The sequence below is a fragment of the Ranitomeya imitator genome, chromosome 5 (assembly GCF_032444005.1).
Source record: "Ranitomeya imitator isolate aRanImi1 chromosome 5, aRanImi1.pri, whole genome shotgun sequence".
NCBI lineage: Eukaryota > Metazoa > Chordata > Amphibia > Anura > Dendrobatidae > Ranitomeya > Ranitomeya imitator.
Genome location: NC_091286.1, coordinates 519592672 through 519614992, shown reverse-complemented (window position 1 = coordinate 519614992; position 22321 = coordinate 519592672). Strand labels below are relative to the sequence as shown.

Below are 22321 nucleotides of genomic sequence, written 5' to 3'. Positions count from 1 at the left end.
TCACAGCTGTGGGATCATGCTGATATCTGACAGCATGATCCTGCAGTGCTCTGACCGACAGTACCAGCGGTAACGTTACCGCGGGTGACAGTCACAGCTGCAGAGTCACGTCGACATCTGACAGCGTTAGTCTGCAAGGGCTCTGTCCGGCGGTAGCGTTACCGCCAATATGAACTACCGCGCCGGTGTTTCCCACGCTGTCACACAGATGACAGCGTGGGAAACACCATAGGAAGATGGTAAAACGCAAAACAAATCCCCAAACATTTGTAGAGTATGTTCACACTGGGCATTTTTGCTGCTTTTTTTTATTTTAATGCTAATTTTCAGCTGCTTTTTACTGTACCAGTAAAACCTATGAGATTTCAGAAATCTCATGCACACACATTGTTTTTTTTGTCATCAGGATTTTGTGCTTCGCTGCTTTTTTTTTTTTTTGGACATAAAGCATTTCATTTCTTTCAACGTTTTTGCAGCGTTTTTCACCCATTGGCTTGAATGGGTGTTGAGAAAACACTGCAAAAACGCAGCAGAAATGCGGGTATCATTATTTGCAGCAAATCACATGCGTGCAAAAAAGGAAAAGATGAACGGCACCATCGCACAACTCCAAGGACAGGAGGTTTATTCAAACTCCACCATTCACCATGTGTAAGAAGAGGGCATGGCACTCGCCGTCCCACAAACAATGTCCTTTATTATGGATAAGGCAGGGAGGCTTTCACGTGGAAACCGCACCAAACGACGGCCGTTTCACGCTGGCTTGCGCTTCTGCAGGTCCTCCGTTTTACATGTATCCATAATAAAGGACATTGTTTGTGGGACGGTGAGTGCCACGCCCTCTTCTTACACATGGCGAATTTGATCATTATTTGCAGCCTTTTTGCTGCAGAAAAGTAATGGACAGCAACTCAACTTTATTAGCATGCACAGAGAGACACAAGTTAGCCCAAAAAAACGCAACAAAACTGCAACCAAAAACACACCTAAACCTGCATTTTTGTCGCAGCTTCTTTCCTGCCAAGAAATCAGGTTTGCTGCAGCAAAAACGCCCTGTGTGAAGTTACCCTTATACCTGTGGTATTATGTGGGTTTGACTGATATGGCTAGGTTCACATTAGCGTATTTGAGCGCACCGTATCATCTGCATGCGCAAACATGCCAAAACACATTCAAACACATGCTTACACTTCATTTTTTTTTTTATCCGAATGATGCAAAAAAAACCGCTGCGTGTATGCATTTGTATGGGTCTTTTGCCTGCATTTGCGTTGTTTATGCGCATGCGTTCGATATTTTCTGGAGGGCGTGTCTCAATGGGCGTGTTCGTGGACATGCGCAGTCCGAAGTACGCAAGCGTACGCATGTCCTTGCGTACCAGTGCGTTCCCATAGACAGTAATGCGTTGTTTTGACGCACTCATCCTCATGTGCATATTTTCCGCGGAAAAAAATGCAACATGTTACATGCAGACACACCCGCATACAAACTGATGCCAACGCAGGTCCCTGCGTACACAGAGTTAGATATAGGTACGCAAGACGCATGCTGATCTATGCGGGTCTGTATGCTGCACATGCTAATGTGAACCCAGCCTGAATTGAAGTGATTGGGTGCAGAAGCGCAAAAAGAATTGACATGCTGCAGAAAAAACCACTGCAAATACGGATGGAAATGTGCTGATCATGTGCACAACACTTCAGGATTGTCATTGAATTACCCTGCATACGGATTCCATAGTGTTTTTGGACCATACCTACTTTTGCGGTTGGACACAGCTAGAGGAGAATAATGAGTGGCTTTGTATGCTCGGCCGCCTGAGATCAGGTACATACACAGAGCCACACTGCAGGTATTATTACCTACTCCATGGAGAGCCAGCCTGATCATACCTCATAATTATCTCTATAACCAAATAATATGCTGGCACAACCCCTTTATGACCGGCTGTTTACTAAGAGCGCTGGAGTAAAATGTGACAAATGTATTAGGAGGCTTTTGCATCTTTCTTTCCATCTTGTCTGTGGATACAAATCTAAGTGAAGATGGGGCATTTGTATGATCTGCTTATTAGAGGGCTGAGGCCGCTAGCTGGATGTACAGAGATTATGGGGCTCACCCGAGACGCTCTGCCAACAAGTGCTGGTACAAGGAAGAAGCCAGAAAGTGCGAAGCTCTGCAGCTAGAGGGGCACAAGTCAGCCGCCCCTTTAATGTTTAGGGATGAAATCATATTCACGACTTCTTAGAAATGAGGACTTCAGAACAGCTGATTGAGCAATGACATAACCCTGACTGATGTCAGCGGGTCTTTCACCTAGGTGAATCGGAAATCCTGTCCGTTTAGCTTTGAGCTGAGGGTGTGACGTAAAGCTGGCGAGGACTCGTTCCCATCTCTCCAGCTTGCACAGGTAGCCTCATAGTCCGGACTACCGACCCCTTATGTTTTAAGGAGAAATATAATTCTCTCACGAGAAAAAACAATGACCTATTGTCAGTGGATGCTATCACTTTATGGACATTGGGGTGTCAACCTCTGAGACCCCCAACCACCCATAGAAAGCTAGGGCTGACCTAGCGCTGCCTTCACTTTTAACTGCTCCCCAGTATTGCACCCATCCAGGGTGTATCATATATGTGCACACGATGCAGATTTAGTGCAGAACTGCAGCAGATTTTTCTGCAGCAGAAACGCTGCAGAACTGCACTGTGATCACAGTACAATGTAAATCAATGTGAAAAAAAAAAAGCTGTGCACATGGTGCAGAAAAATCTGCGCAGAAACGCTGCAGTTTTCAAAGAAGTGTCTGTCACTTCTTTTGTGCAGTTCTGCAGCGTTTCTGCACCCCTCCATAATAGAAATCTGCAGGTGCGTTTTTGATGCGTTTTTCATGCGTTTTTTATGCGTTTTTCATGCGTTTTTTATGCGTTTTTCATACGTTTTTTGTGCAGATTTGTGCTAAAAAAACACATCAAAAACGCATCAAAAACGCACCTGCAGATTCTGCCAGGAGATGCAGATTTAGTGCAGAACTGCAGCAGATTTTTCTGCACTAAATCTGCATCGTGTGCACATACCCTAAAGGAGATGGGACCCCCACCAATTCTGGTCCTAGTACGCTGTATATCCTAGTGATACGTCATCGCTTTGCACTTACAGACTAGAGATGGATATAGCAGAGCTCTATCTGACTCATAGGAATAGCAATGACTGCACTCTGTGGTTCAATATTGATTTTAATTTTCAGCATCTTCCTTCGGATGCAATGTGTTGGGTTCATTAATTATTGGAAACGTGGAGATGTTCCTAATGAGCGCTGGCCTTTGACCATGTGGTCCAATGGTTGCCCTTCATTACATGTGCACAGGTGGTGATGCTTGGCTTCTCTGGATTTATTCACGAAGGCTGGGCGTTTATATGGCCTCTTCTGTCTCTAGAATTACTGGAAGTCTGCTTAATATCCTTGTATAGCGCCATTAGTTCCACAGCACTTTAACACATATAATCTATGTCCCTATTAGGGAATGTAGATCGTGAGCCCCATCAGTCGGGCTTTGGAGTGTGGAAGGAAACCAGAGAACCTGGGGGAACCCACACAAACATGGGGCGAACATACACTGTGGCCCGTTAACAATTTGTGCATCTCGCCTGCAAGTTGTTGTTGCATAACTATTAGTGCTGTAATTTTGCTGGAAATATATATATGCGCAAGCTACTTGCATTGAGTTCTGGGACAAGTGAAAGAAAATAGAACACTTAATGCAGCTTCATAGGAAATCATTAATGTGATGTTCCAACATCCGGCTTTCAATGGCGCATGATATGTAGTCCCATTACTGCTGCGGTACACCCCCTAATCCCATTGTTGTCAGTGGCAAAATCCGCATTGAAAACGTATTCAAACGGGTCTGGTATTATGTTTCCCCATTACCCCCACATCGTTGAGAGGTTGCTTTTTCATCTGTGCATTTTTTTTCTTGTCGCCATATTTTAATCGTACTAATATAGCACTTACAATTTGAGTACGCTCTTGGATTTGGGTTTGGAAGCTGGATCAACTCTCCCTTTTCCAAAATTCCCTTTAACCATTGAAATGTTAGTAAGTCTGGTGTGGTGTAAAATGTTGACGGTATATATTTAGTGTGTGTCATGTGCCCCAAAAGCAGATTTCAGCTATCATTATACAGTGCTACGTGGGGGGAACAGATGAGTTCTGCAGCTGCCCCATAGGAACGTTCACTAGGGCTATTTTCACATGTTTAAAGGGAACCTGTCACCCCGTTTTTTGAGATTGAGCTATAAATACTGTTAAATAGGGCCTGCGCTGTGTGTTCCTATAGTGTATGTAGTGTACCCCGATTCCCTATGTATGCTGAGAAATAACTTACCAAAGTCGCCGTTTTCGCCTGTCAATCAGGCTGGTCAGGTCGGGAGGGCGTGGTGACATCGCTGGTTCTTCCTCAGCTTTACGTTGGTGGCGTAGTGGCGTAGTGGTGAACAAGCAGCGCGCGATCTGCGCTGTAATCCCTTGCATCGGTGGGGGCGGCCATCTTCCTGGGGCCGCGCGTGCGCAGATCGAGTGCTCTGCTGCACGGGGCTTCAGGAAAATGGCCGCGGGATGCCGCGCGTGCGCATTAGAGATCGCGGCGGCCATTTTCCCAAAGCCGAGATGCAAACTCGGCTTTGGGAAAATGGCCGCCGCGATCTCTAATGCGCACGCGCGGCATCCCGCGGCCATTTTCCTGAAGCCCTGTGCAGCAGAGCACTCGATCTGCGCACGCGCGGCCCCAGGAAGATGGCCGCCCCCACCGATGCAAGGGATTACAGCGCAGATCGCGCGCTGCTTGTTCACCACTACGCCACTACGCCACCAACGTAAAGCTGAGGAAGAACCAGCGATGTCACCACGCCCTCCCGACCTGACCAGCCTGATTGACAGGCGAAAACGGCGACTTTGGTAAGTTATTTCTCAGCATACATAGGGAATCGGGGTACACTACATACACTATAGGAACACACAGCGCAGGCCCTATTTAACAGTATTTATAGCTCAATCTCAAAAAACGGGGTGACAGGTTCCCTTTAAGGAACAGCTTTATTTTTTTTAAAAACCCCCACTGATGTGGCAGATATTTCCACAGCAAGTGTATGGCTGCCTGCATGCTTCATTCAGATCAGATCAGTCCTTTTTTTTTTTTTTTTTGTCCATTTATACAAAATTGAATAAACATGATTTAAGGAGGAACCACACTGACACTGTTCTTCTGTATAAAACCTAAAGCTGAGTGTCGATGACTGCCCCCATACATGACAAGTCTGCTGATCGCTGACGCTAAACAGGAAGTCTTGCCCAAATACCAAATCTCTTGTTCTTCTTTTGAGACCTGAGCGTGAACTCGGCTAATGTTACCAATAACAATGAATTGTTCTCGAGGTTTTTCAGGTTTACATTGGAATGAGATCTTGTAATGACGGCAAAGAAGCAGGGTTCAAGTACTGCTCTATAAACTCAAGACATAATTACATGTTCCACAGAAACATTTTACAAGATTCTGATTTATTTTTGCTTTCAGGTTAACTTCAAAATGGAGATCTTAAAAATGTGCGTTTGGTCTGTGAGAAGAGTCAGCCTGTGGGTAGTCCACATCCTCGCCATCGCTTACGTTCTGCCTGTAAATGCTGACATCATTGCTGTAAGTGAGAGGACCTGTTCGTTTTTTTTTTTTCTTCTCTTCCCACAGCTGTGTGAGTATGCATAGTGATATACTGCAGCATAGCTACCAGTACTGTGTAATCCTTAAATCCACTGACTCTTATGACTATCTAGTTTGTTTACCAACAAATAAAATAGTATTCTGAAAATAGGAAAACTTGAGAATGCTTGGTGCATAAATTGAACAATTCATGTGTACCTGGCAGCTACGGTAAGGCGATTCCTGTTGCTGGGAACCTGCCTAATGTGAATCCTCTCCGAGGCTGAAGCCTGCATTTATGTGGGTAGATATGATCCTGCTATAATTAAAACCACCAGAGGCTGATGGGTGGAGTGCTCAGCCAGAGGGCCTATGTATATAAATAAGAAAAGACTGACCGTCACTTCCAAACAGAAATCAGGTGCAAACTAAGAGTAGCCATCACTATACATAACCAACAAATAAAGTTGCACTTTGTAGCACTATAGCATGAAAACATGAAATAATAATTGCATTACTGCTCTCGAAAATAGGAGAAATTGAAAATACTTAGTGCATAAATTGGCCACTTCATGTGTACCTGGCAGCCACAATAAGGCGATTCTTGTTGCTGGGAACCCATTTGCGGCTGCCGGGTACACATGAATTGGCCAATTTATGCACAAAGTATTCTAAATTTTTCATATTTTCTAGAGCAGTGATTCAATTCATTAAGTTTTCGTTCACGAGAAGCAGGGAGACTCAGATGCTGTCTGCTCCCACACGCGGTCCTGCATAGCTTCAGGTGAGTCACCGACCAGGACTCTCTGAACGCTTTTACCGCGATCGACGCTTGGACTGTTCTATCCACTTCAGCACAGGATCACTGTATGTGCATCAAGTTACACCGCCGACCATTTACTTTCTTTTACGTGCGTTGTTACTGTCAGTGAATGTATTTATAATCACTACTGTTCTTGTATATGTGGTCAGTTCGTATAAGATCAGCTGGTGCGCTCCTCCACACTGAGTACTAACACTATATCTACTCTAAAAAGGGCGGCTACACCCATCTCGTGGCATACAATTTGTGCAATTGTGTTTACAAACAGGGTTAATAATAATTTTTGTATTGATCTTTATCTTTCATTTATTAAATTCAATATTTTCTATTTCTGAAAACAATAATTTTAAAGCAATAATAAACACATACATGACCTGATTGGTCTTTTTGGATCATATTTGTATTTCTAAGCTCTAGTCTGACTGTAATCTGTTGATACACGGTCTGCCTGGGTCACACTGAAATGGCGCTCACAATTGAATAGCACATTGATCACACCAGTGCATTTCTTGTTCTTTCAGGTGTATATCCATGAAGCGTGGAGGTACATACCAAAAAACAAATATTACATGTTTTCATGCTATAGTGGTACAGAGTGCAGCTTTTTGTTGATTATAGATGGAGATTACTACTCTTAGTTTTGTAGGGACAGTCAGTCTTTTATTAGTCTGAATTTACACCACCTATTAGTTGTCCAGCTTTGATACAAAATTATGGCTCATTTTTTGGCATACTACACTGCACATTAAGATGCACCCCATTTCTGACATGTGACATCCCTTGCCAGGTAGCCTACACCCCATGATCGGATAAGGCGTAGAATGTGTACAACACATCATAAATATGGTGCAGAGCATGAAAGAGGTGTTTTATATGTGTGTGTGTTTGGTTTCTCTGGTGCATCCATCTTGATCTACCTCAATGTTTCTCTTTAGCACTCTGCAGACAATGTATCAAAGTCTTTTGAAGACCTTCCTGCACGGTTTGGCTACAGACTTCCCAGTGATGGCCTAAAGGTAGGTGGAGATCAAATAATGGCAGCTAAACATACTAAAGAAAAAATGTTAGGGCCTAATTCGTCACTTGTCAATGGCAGAAAAAGAAAATGGAAAACCAAATTCTCTACACAGTGGTGCACATAATAAATGAATTTTGTCTTAACTTTTTTTTTTTTTTTGCTACTTTTTAGCCGACAGAGTTGCATGTTCCCCTAAAGTGTTGTAAAATTTTTGCAAAAAACTCAGGTGTCCATAACTAGGTGGGGGAGACTGGGGAATATTTGCTCAAACTGCGGCTTTTAAAAAGCTGAAATTGATGATTCTGTGAAACATTTGAAAACACCAAACATCGCCCACAATGAAGAACATAAAAAAAAAAGGCAAATTATATTATATTAAATAGATTTTTTATTTTTTTTTAAAGGGAATTAAATGAAGTCTCAAATGGAAAAACACCCAAAAATTAGACAAAAAATGCATTAATGACTTGGGTTCTAAGTTTTTGTCTGCGTCTTCTTTTCGTGATGCAGACTTGGTTCACACTAAAGTTTGCATCAGAAATCCAAGTGTCAGCCTCGGGTTTCTGCTGTGAAAAAATGTTGGATTTTAACTTGACTCGCGACACCGAGTGGTTTGAGCAAACTCCTGTCTTCTGCTTTATGTTGGTGAGATTTTTACTTTTCATCAAGGTGTCTGTTTTTGTTTTTTTGGGGAGATTTTATACATGTGTAATCTATAATTGGGTATATCCGGCTATTCATGACTGCGATGATTCACCACCATCAGTTGGGTACGTTTTATTCTGCACAGATGGTGATCTGTTTCTACAGTCTGTTACTATAAGAAGACTGGAATGAATGGAAAGCCCAAGTGAGGTTTCCTTGTCTTTATGACGGAGGGCGTTGGTGTATGCCTGTACTATGTGCAATAATGTGTCAGTAATTTTTTAGAAAAAGTCAGTAAATGTTCTTGGGTGCTCATTTCTACAAGCTGTGAGGATTACATTCCACAGTACAGATTGCGTCCTAGCTGGTGATAACCGGAGCAGCTTCGAGGATAGTAGTGATGATGGGTCTGTCTGCTACTTGGGACAGAGTCATGCTGGAAGGGCTGGAAGTGTCTTCTCCCAGGACTCTACTATTATAATGAAGCAATATCGGTATATTATTGGAAGTATTATTCTAGCTTCCTGCTTCAACCTTCAATATTTATAATGCAGGCTTATTGTGACTACTGCCATTTCGAGTGTAGCATCTAGAGAACTTATGTGTAAAGTACCTGTAGGCAAAGGGATTGGATTGGAAAAAGTAAACATGTAAACACTTTATAAGCTAATTTAGTTAAATACCAAAAATCCCATGCAATATAGAATAACCAAGATCCAAGGTATTCAGTCTGGTGGACCTACAAACAGTATGTATAGTTCAATAGACAATCAATACATATAGATCCATTGACAGAGGTAGACAAAGATATATCTCAGGCGACACCAAAACTGGTGAATCCCTGGTCTGATGCCCTTATCTGGTACTGCCTAGCTGCAGAGGTTGGCACCCTAAATGAACAAAATAATAATGGGGACTCACTCACTTTTGATTCTCCCTAATCATCCCTGTTCTAACCATAAGGTAAAACATGAGATAAGTTAGATCCTGGATAGTTATAACAGTGATATAAGATGGATATGTCAATACTTGGGAGCCCACCGTGATAAGTTATCTTTATAGCTTTAATCACTTATCGATCATTGCTTGTGCATCAACGCTTTTTCGTATCTTATCGGTTCATCAAAGGTTTGATGTATCCAGAGATGAAAAGATGAAATGCTCGGGCACATTTACATATGCCTCCATATCAAGAGTTTAAACAAAGCCACCACCTACATGATAAAGCTCTTAACCAGTACTGCAGGTCTCTCCTGTCCTCAAACACATCTTCACTTCATCCTTTGATATCATGTTTTAATATATTTCTTCGTGAAAGCTTGTTACCTTTTATTATTTGGGCTTCGTTGCTTCCACTTTTTTGATTTCTTATATATTTATGGAAGTGGGTCTTATGTAGGCTATTTTTGCATAGAAGGGGTTACACTGTTATGATCTGGTGGCCTAGGAGCAGCATGAGACGTACTCTGGAGAAGGTGGTACCTGTACTGACCGGAAACCCTGAACTTAGCACCGCAACTAGAAGTAGCCGTGGGGAGTACCTAACACTCCCTAGACCCCTCGACACAGTATAAGAACTAACTTCCCCTAAAGACAGAAACGGGAAAACTATCTTGCCTCAGAGAAAATCCCCAAAGGATAGACAGCCCCCCACAAATATTGACTGTGAGAGGAGAGGGAAAAAACATACGCAGACTTGAAATCAGGATTTAGCATAGGAGGCCATTCTAGCTAAAAAGAAAGAATAGGACAGAGTACTATGCGGTCAGTATTAAAACACTAGAAAATATCCACCACAGAAAATACAAATCTCCACATCTGACTAAAGACATGGAGGGTATATCTGCATCTCCAGAGACACAGCTTGGCTGCAAAAAATCCTTCACAGACAAAGCTGGACAAGACAAAACATGAAAATGCACAGAACTATAAGGTCCACAGCAGGTGGACAGCAAAAACAAAGCCAGAACTTATCTTTGTTGAAATGAACAGCAAAACAGGAGAGACCAGGTATGGATGTGAATCCTCCAAAAACAATGGACAACTGGCACTGACTAAAGGATAAAGCAGGACTAAATAGCCCAGCCCAAATTGCAAAAAGTGGATACACCTGATAAATGCTGCGATCAAAAGACAGCAGCACTACCACTCATATCCACCGGAGGGAGCCCAAGAGCAGAATTCACAACATTACACCTTCTGTAAATGTATAGCGGTCGCAGTGTATGTATTTGTTTTCCCCCCATGTGTGCACACCATACCCACCATACCAAGTGAATCTTCATGCAGTCGTTTTTCCAATAGCGGATATATATGATTGTACCGCTATACCGTCTATTGCTTTGTGCTCTAACTTAGAACACACACACCTGCCCAGACATCATAGTGTAATTGTGAACAGAGTGACGGAAGTGACGTTAGTATAGCAAGAGTTGCGCCCCAGCATGGAACGGACAGGCCATTGTCAACCATGTCAATGCGCATATGGGGATAAACACATACTGTAGGACATGTGTTTTTGAGGACAGGAGAGACCTGCAGTATTGGTTAGTTTTATCATGCGGGCGTTGGTTTTGTTTAACCCCTTAACGACCGTCGATATGCCTTTTCACAGCGGCAGTTAAGGGTACTTAAACCACAGTGCCGCTTTTTAATGGCACTGAGGAATAAAGGTATAGCGCTCCCCAGAGTAGGAATTTCTCCAGGTCTCGGCTTCCAGGGGTGGCTGAGACATCAGAGAACATGATTTGGTTCGTTTTTACCGACCCCGGTGTTGCGATTGCTGTAACGGTATAACGCCGACTGCAGAAAAAAAATAGATTTTTCCATTTAACCCCTTCATGACCCAGCCTATTTTGACCTTAAAGACCTTGCCGTTTTTTGCAATTCTGACCAGTGTCCCTTTATGAGGTAATAACTCAGGAACGCTTCAACGGATCCTAGCGGTTCTGAGATTGTTTTTTCGTGACATATTGGGCTTCATGTTAGTGGTAAATTTAGGTCAATAAATTCTGCGTTTATTTGTGATAAAAATGGAAATTTGGCGAAAATTTTGAAAATTTCACAATTTTCACATTTTGAATTTTTATTCTGTTAAACCAGAGAGTTATGTTATAGTTACATAGTTATTAAGGTTGAAGGAAGACTATACAAACACAAAATAGTTAATAAATAACATTTCCCACATGTATACTTTACATCAGCACAATTTTGGAAGCAAAATTTTTTTTGCTAGGAAGTTATAAGGGTTAAAATTTGACCAGCGATTTCTCATTTTTACAACTAAATTTACAAAACCATTTTTTTTAGGGACCACCTCACATTTGAAGTCAGTTTGAGGGGTCTATATGGCTGAAAATACCCAAAAGTGACACCATTCTAAAAAATGCACCCCTCAAGGTACTCAAAACCACATTCAAGAAGTTTATTAACCCTTCAGGTACTTCACAGCACCAGAAGCAACATGGAAGGAAAAAATGAACATTTAACTTTTTAGTCACAAAAATTAACTTTTAGCAACAATTTTTTTTATTTTCCCAATGGTAAAAGGAGAAACTGAACCACGTTGTTGTCCAATTTGTCCTGAGTACGCTGATACCTCATATGTGGGGGTAAACCACTGTTTGGGCGCACGGCAGGGCTTGGAAGGGAAGGAGCGCCATTTGACTTTTTGAATGGAAAATTAGCTCCAATTGTTAGCGGACACCATGTCGCGTTTGGAGAGCCCTGTGTGCCTAAACATTGGAGTTCCCCCACAAGTGACCCCATTTTGGAAACTAGACCCCCCAAGGAACTAATCTAGATGTGTGGTGAGGACTTTGAACCCCCAAGTGCTTCACAGAAGTTTATAATGCAGAGCCGTGAAAATAATAAATACGTTTTCTTTCCTCAAAAATGATTTTTTTAACCTGGAATTTCCTATTTTGCCAAGGGTAATAGGAGAAATTGGACCCCAAATGTTGTTGTCCAGTTTGTCCTGAGTACGCTGATACCCCATATGTGGGGGTAAACCACTGTTTGGGCATATGGCAGGGCTCGGAAGGGAAGGCACGCCATTTGGCTTTTTAAATGGAAAATTAGCTCCAATCATTAGCGGACACCATGTCACGTTTGGAGAGCCCCTGTGTGCCTAAACATTGGAGATCCCCCAGAAATGACCCCATTTTGGAAACTAGACCCCCAAAGGAACTAATCTAGATGTGTGGTGAGGACTTTGAACCCCCAAGTGCTTCACAGAAGTTTATAATGCAGAGCCGTGAAAATAATAAATACGTTTTCTTTCCTCAAAAATAATTATTTAGCCCAGAATTTTTTTTTTCCCAAGGGTTACAGGAGAAATTGGACCCCAAAAGTTGTTGTCCAGTTTCTCCTGAGTACGCTGATACCCCATGTGTGGGGGTAAACCACTGTTTGGGCACACGTCGGGGCTCAGACGGGAAGTAGTGACTTTTGAAATGCAGACTTTGATGGAATGGTCTGCGGGCGTCACGTTGCGTTTGCAGAGCCCCTGGTGTGCCTAAACAGTAGAAACCCCCCACAAGTGACCCCATTTTAGAAACTAGACCCCCCAAGGAACTTATCTAGATATGTGGTGAGCACTTTGAACCCCCAAGTGCTTCACAGACGTTTACAACGCTGAGCCGTGAAAATAAAAAATCTTTTTTCTTTTCTCAAAAATGATGTTTTAGCAAGCATTTTTTTATTTTCAAAAGGGTAACAGGAGAAATTGGACCCCAGTAATTGTTGCGCAGTTTGTTCTGAGTACACTGATACCCCATATGAGGGGGTAAACCACTGTTTGGGCGCACGTCGGGGCTCGGAAGTGAGGGAGCACCATTTGACTTTTTGAATACAAGATTGGCTGGAATCGATGGTGGCGCCATGTTGCGTTTGGAGACCCCTGATGTGCCTAAACAGTGGAAACCCCTCAATTCTACCTCCAACACTAACCCCAACACACCCCTAACCCTAATCCCAACTGTAGCCATAACCCTAACCACAACCCTAATTCCAACCCTAAGGCTATGTGCCCACGTTGCGGATTCGTGTGAGATTTTTCAGCACCATTTTTGAAAAATCAGCAGGTAAAAGGCACTGCGTTTTACCTGCGGATTTACCGCGGATTTCCAGCGTTTTTTGTGCGGATTTCACCTGTGGATTCCTATTGAGGAACAGGTGTAAAACGCTGCGGAATCCGCACAAAGAAATGACATGCTGCGGAAAATACAACGCAGCGTTTCCGCGCGGTATTTTCCGCACCATGGGCACAGCGGATTTAGTTTTCCATAGGTTTACATGGTACTGTAAACCTGATGGAACACTGCTGCGAATCCGCAGCAGCCAATCCGCTGCGGATCCGCAGCCAAATCCGCACCGTGTGCACATAGCCTAATTCAAAAGGTATGTGCACACACTGCGGAAAACACTGCGGATCCGCAGCAGTTTCCCATGAGTTTACAGTTCAATGTAAACCTATGGGAAACAAAAATCGCTGTACACATGCTGCAGAAAAACTGCACGGAAACGCAGCGGTTTACATTCTGCAGCATGTCACTTGTTTCTGCGGATTCCGCAGCGGTTTTACAACTGCTCCAATAGAAAATCGCAGTTGAAAAACCGCAGTGAAATGCGCAAAAAAACCGCGGCAAATCCGCCATAAATCCGCAGCGGAAAAATCCGCAGAGGAATAGAATACGTGTGCACATACCGAAACCCTAACCCTAGCCCTAACCCTAACCCTATTCTAACCTTAGTGGGAAAAAAAAAATTATTTATTTTTTTTATTGTCCCTACCTATGGGGGGGGGGGGGGGGGGGTCATTTATTATTTTTTTTATTTTGATCACTGTGATAGATTACAGTTAGGGCCAGAAATATTTGGACAGTGACACAAATTTTGTTATTTTAGCTGTTTACAAAAACATGTTCAGAAATACAATTATATATATAATATGGGCTGAAAGTGCACACTCCCAGCTGCAATATGATAGTTTCCACATCCAAATCGGAGAAAGGGTTTAGGAATCATAGCTCTGTAATGCATAGCGTCCTCTTTTTCAAGGGACCAAAAGTAATTGGACAATGGACTCTAAGGGCTGCAATTAACTCTGAAGGCGTCTCCCTCGTTAACCTGTAATCAATGAAGTAGTTAAAAGGTCAGGGGTGGATTCCAGGTGTGTGGTTTTGCATTTGGAAGCTGTTGCTGTGAGCAGACAACATGCGGTCAAAGGAACTCTCAATTGAGGTGAAGCAGAACATCCTGAGGCTGAAAAAAAAGAAAAAATCCATCAGAGAGATAGCAGACATGCTTGGAGTAGCAAAATCAACAGTTGGGTGCATTCTGAGAAAAAAGGAATTGACTGGTGAGCTTGGGAACTCAAAAAGGCCTGGGCGTCCACGGATGACAACAGTGGTGGATGATCGCCGCATACTTAATTTGGTGAAGAAGAACCCGTTCACAACATCAACTGAAGTCCAGAACACTCTCAGTGAAGTAGGTGTATCTGTCTCTAAGTCAACAGTAAAGAGAAAACTCCATGACAGTAAATACAAAGGGTTCACATCTAGATGCAAACCATTCATCAATACCAAAAATAGACAGGCCAGAGTTAAATTTGCAGAAAAACACCTCAAGAAGCCAGCTCAGTTCTGGAAAAGTATTCTATGGACAGATGAGACAAAGATCAACCTGTACCAGAATGATGGGAAGAAAAAAGTTTGGAGAAGAAAGGGAACGGCACATGATCCAAGGCACACCACATCCTCTGTAAAACATGGTGGAGGCAACGTGATGGCATGGGCATGCATGGCTTTCAATGGCACTGGGTCACTTGTGTTTATTGATGACATAAGAGCAGACAAGAGTAGCCGGATGAATTCTGAAGTGTACCGGGATATATTTTCAGCCCAGATTCAGCCAAATGCTGCAAAGTTGATTGGACGGCGCTTCATATTACAGATCGACAATGACCCTAAGCATACATCCAAAGCTACCCAGGAGTTCATGAGTGCCAAAAAGTGGAACATTCTGCAATGGCCAAGTCAATCTCCAGATCTAAACCCAATTGAGCATGCATTTCACTTGCTCAAATCCAGACTTAAGACGGAAAGACCCACAAACAAGCAAGACCTGAAGGCTGCGGCTGTAAAGGCCTGGCAAAGCATTAAGAAGGAGGAAACCCAGCGTTTGGTGATGTCCATGGGTTCCAGACTTAAGGCAGTGATTGCCTCCAAAGGATTTGCAACAAAATATTGAAAATAAAAATATTTTGTTTGGGTTATGTTTATTTGTCCAATTACTTTTGACCTCCTAAAATGTGGAGCGTTTGTAAAGAAATGTGTACAATTCCTACATTTTCTATCAGATATTTTTGTTCAACCCTTCAAATTAAACGTTACAATCTGCACTTGAATTCTGTTGTAGAGGTTTCATTTCAAATCCAATGTGGTGGCATGCAGAGCCCAACTCGCGAAAATTGTGTCACTGTCCAAATATTTCTGGCCCTAACTGTATATCTCAGTGATCAAAATGCACTTTGGAACGAATCTGCCGGCCGGCAGATTCGGCGGGCGTACTGCGCATGCGCCCGCCATTTTGGAAGATGGCGGCGCCCAGGGAGAAGACGGACGGACCCCGGGAGGATCGGTAAGTATGATGGGGTGGGGGGGGGATCAGAGCAATGGGGGGGGGGATCGGAGCGCGGGGGGTTGGAACGGAGCACGGGGGTGGGTGGAACAGAGCTGGGGGGGTTGGATCGGAGCGCAGGGGGGTTGGATCGGAGCACGGGGGGGTGATTGGAGCACGGGGGGAGCGGAGCACAGGACGGAGCAGTGTACCGGACAGATCGGTGGCTTGGGGGGGCGATCGGTGGGATGGGGGCACATTAGTGTTTCCAGCCATGGCCGATGATATTGCAGCATCGGCCATGGCTGGATTGTAATATTTCACCCGTTATAATAGGTGAAATATTACAAATCGCTCTGATTGGCTCTTTCAACAGCCAATCAGAGCGATCGTAGCCACGGGGGGGTGAAGCCACCCCCCCAGGGCTAAACTACCACTCCCCCTGTCCCTGCAGATCGGGTGAAATTGGAGTTAACCCTTTCACCCGATCTGCAGGGTCGCGATCTTTCCATGACGCCACATAGGCGTCATGGGTCGGATTGGCACCGACTTTCATGACGCCTACGTGGCGTCATGGGTCGGGAAGGGGTTAACCTCTTTCAGACATCGGGCGTTATAGTACACCGATGTCTGAGTCCCTCCCTTTGATATGGGCTCTGGCGGTGAGCCCACATCTTTCTGGGGACATGTTATCTATTTTGAACAGCTGACATGTGCCCGCAATAACCACGGGTGGAATCGCGATCCACCCACGGCTATTAACCAACTAAATGCTGCTGTCAAGCTGACATTGTCATTTAACAAGCGCTTCCGGCAATAGCGCTGGAAATACGCACACCGGTGACCCCCGTCACGTGATCACGCGTCATCGGTGTGTTGGCAGGACTCCTGGAGACCTCTATTGTTGTCAGTGCCGGATTGCTGTGAGCGCCATAGCAAGTGAGTAAATCTGCTATATAGAGGCGATCTGAGCATCGCCTGTGTGTAGCAGAGGCGATCGAAGTAGTGCAGCAGACCAGTGATTCACAGGTTTTGGTGTTGCCTGGGATATATCTTTGCAGACTGCTGTCAACGAATCTATATTTGATTGTCTATTGAAATATATGTACTGTTTGTAGGTCCACCAGACTGAATAACCTAGATCTTTATTTTATGTTGCACAGGATTTTTGGTGTTTGACATAATAAAGTTTTAGTTTTTTTAAATGGTTCACATGTTCACTTTATAGCATCTAGGGAAGAAAACTGTTCCATAGTGTTTCATTAAAGCTTAGATTGAAATTGGGTATAAACATGTTCTTAAGGAAGGGTGCTCACCTTTTTAAGAAATGTGCTACATTTTAGGTCTTTGTGCTTAATAATGCAACCGCTGCTGTTCCCATACACATGGATTAGGCAGTAAAATGGTTTAGGATTGTGCACAGTAACCTACAGACAGTGTCAGGTCGGCGCCGTTATACTGATTAAAATGATACCTGGGTTGATGAAATCCGTCTTTATTAATCCTTATTTTCAGTTTTGAGTTAATGATATCCTCGTGCTTCGGGGCGTCCTGTGGGGGTCTTCATGTGGTACTCTGATAAGGTATTCATAATGCAGACTGCTGACAGGTCACTGATCCCTCACCGACCTGCACCCTAGTTTACATAATGAATATCTGTACATAGTGAAGGAAAAAAAAAAAACTTCTGCAGGCAGGTGCCATCCGTGGCCCCTGCGCTGCAGCATAATCACATGTTTAATGTCCCAATAATAAATGTGGATGATGCTATTCAGATAGAAGGAAAAAATAAAAAATTTAACCCGTTTTCGACATCGGATGTCATAGTACGCTGATGTCGGACTCCCTCCCTTTGATGTTGGCTCCGGCAGGGAGTCCACATCTTTTCTGGCACATGTCAGCTGTTTTGAACAGCTGACATGTGCCACTAACAGCCGTGGGAGGAATCACGATCCTCCTACAGCTGTTAACCCGTTAAGTTCTGCTGTCAAACACGTTCTTCTGGCAAGCACGACGGAAATCGCGGCCATCGGCGCCTGTGGCATATGACCGTGGGTTGCCAATGGGTTGGCATGACAACCTGAGGTCTCCAGCAGACCTCTATGGTTGTCACTACCGGATTGCTATGAGCGCTGCCTGTTGGTCTTCCCTCATAGCAATTCTGCTACATACAGGCGATGTGATCATTGCGCCAATTCACGGCCGGACTGCGCCTGTCGCTGATTGGTCACGCCCGGCCGGCCGATCAGTGAAGCCAGGGTCGGCTCCAGGTTTTTGAGGGCCCCAGGCGAAAGTCTCAGTGGGCCCCCCCTCTTTAACACATACCACGATTCATGATGCACAGATACAGCAGAGAAATATAGCACAGGCCACGTATCATATAGCACAGGCCACGTAGCATATAGCACAGGCCACATAGCATATAGCACAGGCCACGTAGCATATAGCACAGGCCACGTAGCATATAGCACAGGCCATGTAGCATATAGCACAGGCCACGTAGCATATAGCACAGGCCACGTAGCATATAGCACAGGCCACGTAGCATATAGCACAGGCCTCGTAGCATATAGCACAGGCCAAGTAGTATATAGCACAGCCCACGTAGTAGATAGCACAGCTCACGTAGTATATTGCCCAGCCACGTAATATATAGCACAGTGATGCATTATATAACACAGCCCACGCAGTATATAACACAGCCCACAAAGTATATAGCAATGTGGGCACCATATCCCTGTTAAAAATTAAATAATAATTAAAATAAAAAGTAGTTATATACTCACCTTCCGTCGGCCCCCGGATCCAGGCGAGGTGTTTAGCAATGCTCCTCGCGACACTCCGGTCCCAAGAATGCATTGCGGTCTCGCGAGATGATGACGTAGCGGTTTCCTCCGGGTACTCCGGTTTCCTCCCACATTCCAAAGACATACTGATAGGGAATTTAGATTGTGAGCCCCAAAGGGGACAGTGGCGATAATGTGTGCAAAACTGTAAAGCGCTGCGGAATATGTTAGCGCTATATAAAAATAAAGATATATATATTTTATTGATGATAGTATATAGTAGTGTGTGCTAGTGCTACTGTGCATGTATCGGTGGCGCAATCTTGCTGTAGAAGAAAAAAATCCTCCTAGATTGAGCCGCTAGTGCAGTAGTGGCTCTCTTCTATCTCCGACAGCTGCTAAGGCGCACAAGCGGAGGGCGCCATTTTTATTTTTTTTTCTCTATCTGAATAGCATCAACCACGTTTATTACTGGGACACTAAACATGCGATTATGCTGCAGCGCAGGTTCCACGGATGGCGCCTGACGAAGATTTTTTTTTCTCTCTTCAGTTTGTACAGATATTTATTATGGGGGCAGGTCAGGGAGGGATCGGTGACCTCTCAGCAGTCTGTATTATGAATACCTAATCGGAGCACCACATGAAGACCCTCACTTCCCCAATAGGCCGCCCTGGGGCACAATCATATCAGTAACTCAAAACTGAAAATAAAGATGAAATCAGTCTTTTGGTTATTTTTATTTATAATCAACCAAGGTATCATTTTAATCAGTATAACTGTGCCTATCTGACACTGTGTAGGTTACTGTGCACAATCCTGCTGACCGGTTCCCCTTAAATGCGTCTCGGGGAGTTTACTTTGTCCCAATAAGTGGACTGGATCCTGGCAGATTGGGCCTTCAGAGCCCTTTGGTGCTCATTTGCAGCAGTGTACCCCTTGTGCCCTTGCTCATCTCTGTGGCCCCACTCTTGGAATGTTCTTTTGACAAACTATATATAATGCCTTCTCTCATTTTCTGATGAAAAGTTGTACGTCAAATAGGAGAGACGTCCACTGGATCCACAGGGATCATTCTGGGTCACTGCAGAATAAAAAGTACTATAGTAACATCATTTGGTGCAAGGCTTTAATTTTTCAGAAAAGGGGATGGAGCAACCGTTAGCCATGTGAGTGCGACCATTGTGCGTCCTCTGTGCCTCGGGATTGAAGTAAACATGATGTAAGAAGTCAGATGTAGAGATGGCGTGTGTCTCAGATCAGCTAGGAAGGGGCAAGAAAAGCCTCTTTATAAAAGGTTTTTTAATCAGCTTATTTGACTGTAATGCTGAACATGGAAATCTGTATGTATAAAAATATAGAATGCATATAGTATAAATATATATAAGTCTAGAATAAATAGTGCCATAGTACTCTCACCCGATAATATTTGACGTTTGTTATAAGAAATGTCCTATCTGCATATTCTGTTATACTGAGCCTTCAACGTACTACAAGGCCACTTCTGACAGAACCACATACACAATACAGTACAGACAGTGCTCAATGGTGAAGCTACAAATCACTTGATTAAAGAAATTATTGCTTTATCCCTGATTAAAAAAAATTGCGGAATATCATTGACATGTGAATGAAATCGAAGTCTATGGGTATGCGCACACGTTCAGGAACATGCAGCACATGATTGAACGCAGGTTAATCCACGTGTGTTCATTGAACCTTGCGGAATCACTTCTCCCAATATGTTGTATGGGTGACTATATTGCGGAGACTAGCGTGTCCGCAAGGTAAATTGACATGCAGCGTTCTGGAGAGATGCGCCACATGTCCGTCTCTGCAGTAAAGCCATGGGCATCAGTGCACGGATAGTGGAGATGGGATTTCTTGAAATCCCATCCACTATCCTGTAACAGCTGGATGCTGCAGGTTGGAAGCTGTGCAAGTACGCAGCGTCCATTGATCGTGAGCACATACCCTAAGACTCCCAACAAGTCTCCTTAGACTTGGGGCTCATAATCTCATTTATTTCCATTTATTTCACTTATGAGAGAAACAGTCCTATTTTCAGCAGGGTGTCAATTTTTTTTTTTTTTTAATTCGTTAATTAATTCCAGAGTAAACAAACAATGCACACATTTACATTTATCATTATTAAGTATACCGTCAGATACAAATGATTACAGAACATCATCATATCCAAAGTTCACAGAAGTAATAAACTGTGCATGTTGAATCACTAGTACCTACAAAATACCTACTATACAACTTAAACAACTTTAACCATTAGTAGTAATTCGCCAAAAGAAAAACAGATTTAAATTTGCTCCGCAACGATGTCCCAAAACCACATGCCCTCCCTCCCGTGTCTATATCTAATCAGCGCAGACTACAGAGTATGATAAGATGAGTTCCATCTACCCCAAATTTTTTCAAATTTACCTGGGCATCCTCTATTATGGTACAGTGTTCTTTCATATGGGATAACAGAGTTCACCAGGTCAATCCAAGCTCCGAGAGACGGGGAGGAGCTACCCATCCACCTTAACGCCAGTACCTTTCGTGCTAAGAAGAGCGTTTCTCGAAGGAAGATCCCAGTATGGTGATCCCAGGTCTCTGTATCCCACACCCCGAATAAGCAAGTCAATGGTTCAAGTGGGACAGGGATTGACAATAAAGATGTTAACAATGTCGTGACCTCTTTCCAATAGTGAAGAATTACCGGGCACCTCCATATCATATGGATAAAATCCGCATCACGTATGTAACATCGTAGGCAGTCTGACGTATGGAGGCGACCCATTTTAAAAAGTCGTGTTGGGGTCAAATAAGTCTGATATATAATATATAGCTGGGTCATCCTGTTATTAACTGAGGGAGAAACTTTAGTTGGAGATTCTAGAATATCTTCCCACTCCTCTCCCAGTGTATCGGGAAGAAGTCCCTCCCATTTCTTCTTTAAAGAGTTAATAGTGAGCCCATCTCCCACGGATAATAGATATGTGTATAAAGAGGAAATGAGTCCCTGAGGACCCTGTGATTTGAGAATGCCTATAAAGGGTAGAGATGAAATTGCTCGACTTGCACCCATATTTCACATATGTGACTGGAAAGCTGACCTTAGCTGTAAATAACGGAAGAATGGAGATCTTGGGATATTGTAGGTATCCCGTAATTGTTCAAAGGATACAAAAATCTCCTGGTCATATATATTGCCCACCGAGAGAACACCATATGAGATCCAGAACTCAGTAGATGGGTGATTCAGTAATTCTGGGAAATAACTATTATGCCACAGCGGCATTTAGGCTATTATATCTGCAAATTTAATAACTTTTTTAATTTGTCTCCATATTAATCTCGCTTGTCGAAGCAATGGCAGCAAATGGGGAGCACTGACTTTCTCCATTTCCAAAAAACCCAATGGACAGTCAATCCGGGCAGAATGGATTAAATGACTTTCTGAATTAACATAGTAACATAGTAACATAGTAACATAGTTAGCAAGGCCGAAAAAAGACATTTGTCCATCCAGTTCAGCCTATATTCCATCATAATAAATCCCCAGATCTACGTCCTTCTACAGAACCTAATAATTGTATGATACAATATTGTTCTGCTCCAGGAAGACATCCAGGCCTCTCTTGAACCCCTCGACTGAGTTCGCCATCACCACCTCCTCAGGCAAGCAATTCCAGATTCTCACTGCCCTAACAGTAAAGAATCCTCTTCTATG

The 22321-nt window shown here is 43.4% G+C and overlaps 1 protein-coding gene across 4 annotated transcripts in view; it reads left to right on the top strand.

Moving 5' to 3' along the window:
* Positions 1–22321, top strand: part of RNF13 (ring finger protein 13) — a 145425-nt gene that overhangs the window by 43319 nt on the left and 79785 nt on the right. For all 4 annotated transcript variants that reach the window (XM_069727541.1, XM_069727539.1, XM_069727538.1 and 1 more), the window contains exons 2-3: positions 5574–5693; positions 7452–7532. In XM_069727541.1, the coding sequence (XP_069583642.1) occupies positions 5586–5693; positions 7452–7532 (189 nt within the window). In that variant the 5' untranslated portion in view covers positions 5574–5585. The remainder of the gene's footprint in view (positions 1–5573; positions 5694–7451; positions 7533–22321) is intronic.